This window comes from Oryzias latipes, chromosome 7, assembly GCF_053564925.1.
Source record: "Oryzias latipes strain Hd-rR chromosome 7, Olatipes_Hd-rR_3.1".
NCBI classification, from domain to species: Eukaryota; Metazoa; Chordata; class Actinopteri; order Beloniformes; family Adrianichthyidae; genus Oryzias; species Oryzias latipes.
Window position 1 is genome coordinate 20,363,023 of NC_136243.1, and position 6,335 is coordinate 20,369,357.

General features: G+C 40.2%; 1 protein-coding gene across 6 annotated transcripts in view; it reads left to right on the top strand.

Annotated features, from left to right (window-relative positions):
- slc2a4rg (SLC2A4 regulator) overlaps positions 1-5,060 on the top strand; it is a 30,343-nt gene extending 25,283 nt beyond the window's left edge. For all 6 annotated transcript variants that reach the window (XM_023956668.2, XM_023956670.2, XM_078950539.1 and 3 more), the window contains 2 exons: positions 1,908-2,032; positions 3,441-5,060. In XM_023956668.2, coding sequence (XP_023812436.1) covers positions 1,908-2,032; positions 3,441-3,552 — 237 coding nt within the window. In that variant the 3' untranslated portion in view covers positions 3,553-5,060. The remainder of the gene's footprint in view (positions 1-1,907; positions 2,033-3,440) is intronic.
- Positions 5,061-6,335: the final 1,275 nt, after the last annotated feature.

Here is a 6,335-nt window from a genome sequence, read left to right on the forward strand (position 1 = left end):
AGTCTCACGGCCTTTTCATCTGATTTTTTTTCTATTCCTCCCATCCTGTTTCCACTTGCAGCTTTCTGAGCGTTTTGGCTTCATGTTCTCGGGCTTTGTTTATTTTTATATAAAAAACAGAGAGTTGTCAGAATAACCCTTTAATATACAATTTACACAAAACAGGAAACCAATGGCTTTATTTGTGCATCTGAAACTTTACATTTGAATGGAGTTGGATTTAAACCAGAGAGAAAAAAAACACCATTTTGAATGGTGATAACTACAATTGTATTGATATATATATTATTGGTTGATGGCATAGATTCTATAGAGAACTGTAACCCGTAACAGCTGTCCAGGTCAGCACATTTTACGGTGAAATTTTTAGTTCCAGAAACTCTGCAGAGAACTGAAGCAAATTCAAAACGTGCAAACGTCAGGACTGACGTTTTGTAACAACAGTGTCCCTGTGAGATGAGCTCCAAAAAACCCTTTAGAAAATTCTACTGAAGAAGGGCTAAGAAGATATATTGACAGAAGTAACATAAACATATTAGCAATTTGAAATTAAGACATTAAACTGACTTTAGCCAATGCTGTTGTCAAGCCTCTTTTTTTGTTTTTGTTTATTAAAATAAATTAAATGTGAGGTCGACTTGTTTTTCTATTAGAAGTTCTGGTGAAGTTGTGTGTATTCACTTATACATACTCATTGATCAAATTGTTTGGACCCCTTTGGGAATAAAACAAAACTCTCATTAGTTTCTCAAATAACTTGAAACTGACTGAAATCAGCTAATAAAACGAAAATATTGTTGTTGTTGTTTTTTTAAACAAACCTATATAGAAGCCCCATACAAAACCTTGTCTTTTCCAGACCATCAGCAGGATTTAGATTCATCAGAAGACCGGTCAGGGTAGTCCTCTATTCTCAGCCAGTACTGCATGTTTTCTCTGACTGTTTTAGATAATTGTTTTTGTCTGGGTGAGCCATGAACTGCCATTCAAGCACAGGCACTCTTCTTCACTTGGAATTCTTCATTTCTGCCTCTATGAACTCATCCATTCCAAAGGCGGCCCTTCAGAAGCTTTGGGTTTTGGTCAAAATGCATTGTAGCAAATTTCAGTTTCAGTTGCTTCCAACAGCTACTATGGAAAGCAAATCATATAAAAGTGAAACTGGATTTTGAAATCCACTTTGACTTAAACAATGAAAGATGCCTCAATTTGTCTTTTGATTTCCTCTAGCAGGCAGATTCAATCAGATGGACCAGAGACTTCTAAACAGAAGATCCATCTGTAGTCACAGGAACACTGAGATATGGTCCTATATAGCCTTTGTCTCTAAAGCGTGTCTGTTTAATTTCTAATCTCCTAAAAAAAAGTGTTTCTTTTCTGTGGTTCGGTTTGGTACATGCCACGCCACCAAACAGCACAAACACTTTTGAACTGAAGACACCTGTGTAGCTAATTAGAGGACGCACCGTGGCGTAACGTGACCCTGTGGCCAAATTCCTTTCCATGTTCTCTAGAATTATTACTATATTTAGGTCTGCAGACCTGTTTTGATGTTGTGTTTTTTCAAAGGACTCTGTTGAATAGCAAATTTCTAAAACATTTAAATGTATATTTCTTGATGTTGTCAGTTTCAAATTATTTCAAAAGAAGAATATTTGTTTTTTTCGCAACAATTTTGCTACATAATAGGCGTTAACAGGATTTTTGTTTATTTCAATTACAAAGGCAGACATTTGCAGGACTAATGTTCTTTTTTGTCACCGTTTTGTGTCTTCTGAATGAATCTAAATCCTGTCTACAGAACAGTTCATCCTTGGGGAAAGGAAAGGAAATTCTTAATTTTCAGCTGCAGCACAGATGATATTCATTTTCTATACTAAAAAGGAGATGTCTCTGTCCTCCTGCAGGGGCCTGTGACTCACGTTCGTACTGTTGGTGTGGGGGAAAAGCGGCAGCCATCAGTTACCCCTCACACCCCTGTCAAGAACCAAGCTTTAAATACGCCGGCTCCTAAATCCACATCAGGAACCAGGTATGTGTCACACCTGCCGTTTCTGTTTATGTCAAAAACCAAACCTTCTTTCAACACTAGCTGTGGAAAGGGAATCTAAATAAAAGTCTTGAGCGCCGTTGTCTGGTGTGCAGGTGATGCATGCCCCTGCCCTCACCGCTCCCTTTTGACCCGCCCTCAGTGGCTGAGGGGTTCTTGCATGTCCCTCACTCCCCCTCCTGCCCCTGCCACCCTGGTCAAAGCTGCATATGACAAATTCACTTTTTTTCATGATGACAGCTTTTCTATTGGCTTATCTCCATAGCAACCATTTTATTTTTGGGTCGCCTGGGGGTGATGAACATGTCTATGTGATTTTTAGAAGAATTGGCAAAAGTACATTTTTGGATTTCCTTGGCAACAGAGGTTTTTTGTTAACCACGCCTACATTCCTAATACATTCATACCATATAATCTATATTCTTTTTCTCAGCTTGAGCCAACAATTTATCTTCAAGTAAAAAATGTGGGAGCAACTTTAAAACCAACAATTTTTCTGCAGCAGCTTCCAAATGATGGTTGAGGAGTTAGGAGGTGAAAGATTAAAGTCCTTCTGAGGAGTTTAAATTAGTAACTGGTGTTTAAGATGTTTTTTTTTTAATTCAAAATGGTGGCTTCTTACCAAGGTTAAAGGTCAACAAAACTTTGGTTGTAGTTGGAGACTCAACCTTGTGGCATGTGTGTGAAATTTTGTGAAGGTCGCTGAAACATAAGTGTTTTTCCCATATTATGCGAAAATGTGACAGTTGCCAAATTTCACACTTTTCCACAAATGGCTGCCAAGCCGACCTGTAGCACCTGAGATTAAAAAACAAAAACAAAAGAGAAATATGGACGTTTATATGCAAAGAAAGACAGATGGGGAGGTATCAAAGTTGTAGTTTTTTATATTTATCTTAATCTGGAATAATAACATTGGTGTAAGGATGATTTTTTGAAATGTATTTTTTACCCAAAAGTGCTGAGTGAGTGGCTAAATTTCACAGCAGAGTAACATTTCTTCCCAGCTCTGTGCATCGGTGAGGCAGGAACAGAGGTGACGCCAACGTTGTGTAGGCGAGCTGGAGCAGGAAAAATCTGCTGATTAAATCAATCAGGCGGCTGTCAGTCAGCTGGTTTGGTTGCTGCGTTCTTAATGAAACTCACCATGATGCTAAATGTGTAAATAAAACATAAAAAGAAGCATATGACACAAAACACAACGCCATAATAACATGTTATTGTGACTGTTCGACCTTTCACCTGTATGCAGTCCTACAGATTTTGGTACCTCTGAATGTGTTGTACATACAGGTGGTTTTTTTTTTTTTTTGTTTGTTTTTTTCGGTCTATGTGGGCGTCTGGCTGTCTTTGTGCATGTCCTTATGCTGTCACATCTGCTGTTACCAAGGAAACCCCGTGGGGAGGCTAAGAAGTGCCGAAAGGTGTACGGCATGGAGAAGAGAGACATGTGGTGCACAGCCTGTCGCTGGAAAAAAGCCTGTCAGAGATTCATCGACTAATCCAGCCCCCACCAACCCGACGAGCTGGTCCACACCCGGAGCGACAGCGAGGTGGACTCTTTCACTGAGGAGATGAGGGCAGCTTTGCTTTTGGTGGAGTTGTCAGTGCTGCTTCCTCCAGGCCAGCAAAGGGGCTTTGCCTTCTTTCTTTTTTTTGTTTTTTTCCAACATAGTGTCAATACACAAACTGCTTAGTAGAACAAAAAGTAAACCGAATATATTACGCAGGTTTCTTTTTTTTTTTTTACAAGGTTAGAGATCTTCCGCTCACAGCAAAATAAGGAACAACAAAAGAAGAGAAAAAAAATCTGTAAATTGGACTCTGATACTTCAAATAATGTGTTGCTTTCACTTCCTTCAACTTTTTGCAAAGGTTGATGACTACAGATAAGCTTTTGTATATTATGTTCAGTACAAGAGCTTCATGTAAGCTACTATTGATGGGTGGGGGGAATCGGGGGGGGGGGGGTGTAAAAGCTGGAGCGCATCTGTTTAAGGGAAATTTCGCCTTTTTTTCACTTTGAACCATGATGTTGGGCTCACTGGAGAGCGACCACATGTTTGAACTCCGCTCAGTGTCGAACCAGTTGGTCATGGAGGGACTCCGGAATCGCCTCCCAGGCTTTCTTGTACATTTGCGGAGCTGCACAGAACCCGTCACACCACGTGGTACGGAGAGTTTCGCTCTGATGTTCCAAAATGTTTTTGCCAGAGATGTACTGAAATATATTTCATGCTCTTATTCTTTTTATGAGATACGCACCTTGAAGACAAACAAAAAAACATGTCCCCCATTACTTTGAGCGTCATTATAACCCCAAGAAAGAGGGGGGACTCCTCCATCCAATAGAATTAGTTTTCAGCTGCTGAAGCAGCTAGCAGTCATGTTGTGCAATCAGAGGAACAACAGCATTTAATATTTTCAGTCTTGCTTTGTGGAGGTGCCAGTGAGTCGCGGTAAAGGCACATTTTATGATGTTTTTGTTTCCTAATGGCAACTGATGTTCTTAAAGAGATTGTTTACAACAACTTGATGTGAATCACTGCCCTTTGAAATGATCGCTGGCAGTCTGACTGATGTTCATTGTTTATGTAGGAAACCAACGTTGAGTTTGTAACCCAACAATCACTACCTGATGAGTTCAAGGATCCGTCAATCAAAAGGGAGAGTTTTTCTCCCGAGTCCCGCTGTAGCGTGCATTCGACAAATGCGCCAACAACCACGCCCACTTTCAGGGAATGCCGAGCATGGCCTCGCTTTTCTCAAAGATTGAATTCTTTCAACCCAAAATATGAGATATAAAAGCCATATTATAGAATTCATAATCAAATCCAAGCAAAGCATGGATGCTGGCGGTCGGCTACGGACCGATTTATATATAGGAGTGCGTGTAGTATGAATTGAAAAATATTTAACCTTTTAAAAAGGCCTGTAATGCAAGCCTAGTTCCATAGATAATCGACAAACTGTAGATTATACACAGTTTCTGCTTAAATCTTATGATATAAAAGTGTTTCTTTAAAGGCAAAACCTTCAGCAATCATCGGGGAATTTGTAAAATTAGTTTTGTTTTTCTTTATTGAAACAGAGTTAGAGAATTAGAGGAGGAAAAAAAAAAGAAGTGATTTTTAAAAAATGTCAACCCTTTTCTGACGACACACTTGTGTAATCTCTTTGTCTCTTTTTGTGCGATGATGGAAAAAAAGAAATGCAGATGACCGTCAGAGATCCCATGAGTAGTTTTTACCTGTATCCCCCCCCCTTTATTTTTAATCATTTGTAGTTTACTTTTCCAAACTTTTCCCAAGCTAACCAATTTAATTATTGTAGTTTAAATTACTTGGACGAATGACAATGCTAATTTTTGCTGTTTCTGTGATTGTTTGTTTCCCAGAAACCAAATGAACTGGTGGTAACCCCCCCCCCCCCCCCCCCCCAAAGAATTTCAGGAATTCAAGTCAGATGTGTTGGAAGTTCAAAAGTAAAACAAAATCTTTACGTCAGAGTCATGAAATAGATGTTTAAGGAGATTGACACTTCTGCTGTATATTAGCTGGTTCAGCTGCGTATCCTCTGTCAGCCTCCATGTCTGACTGTGCAGCTCCACTTCAGACGCCTGTCGCCGTAGAAACACCTTTTTGTTTCCGCCCCGCCACACTCGAGCATCACACGTGTGCTGCCCAATCTCTATTGTGAGCCCCCCCAGCAGGTCAGTGGGTTGCTGTGGCAGTAGATGGTGACGTCTCCCTGAGTTCCTGCTGCAGGGCTTCTTCACGATCCTTGATGTTTGTTTCAGTGGAATCCCAGATAAGCTAGGTCAGAAGGCCTCTTCCAGTCAGAAACTTGACCAACTTCACCAAGTGCCAATGAGAAGACTTTAAACAGGAAAAGGCATACTGACCTGATGAAATTGCACTACACTGCACTGCGCAAAGACATGTTTTTATACATGGATATTTTATATACACACATTTTATAGTACAAAAGGTATTTTTTTGTTTTCAAGGGGATGGGAGGGGTTGAATCACTGCCTGGTGGAAGAAATGGGGTTTCAGGGATAGGGGGTCAAGAACCTCTGGGTTCCCCATTTTTTATTTTTTATTTTATTTGGCAAGTGATGGTAACAGTTAATGCCTTCCTATTGGTGTCAGATGTACTCAGCACAGTGTTGGCAGTTTTTGGTGCGCGGTACTGGAAGTACAGTGTGGTACTCAGATGTAGTCAGTCCCTATGCGTTTCTTTGGTTGAGTGCCAAGTGCTGAAAGCAACGCCAGCTTTGTAG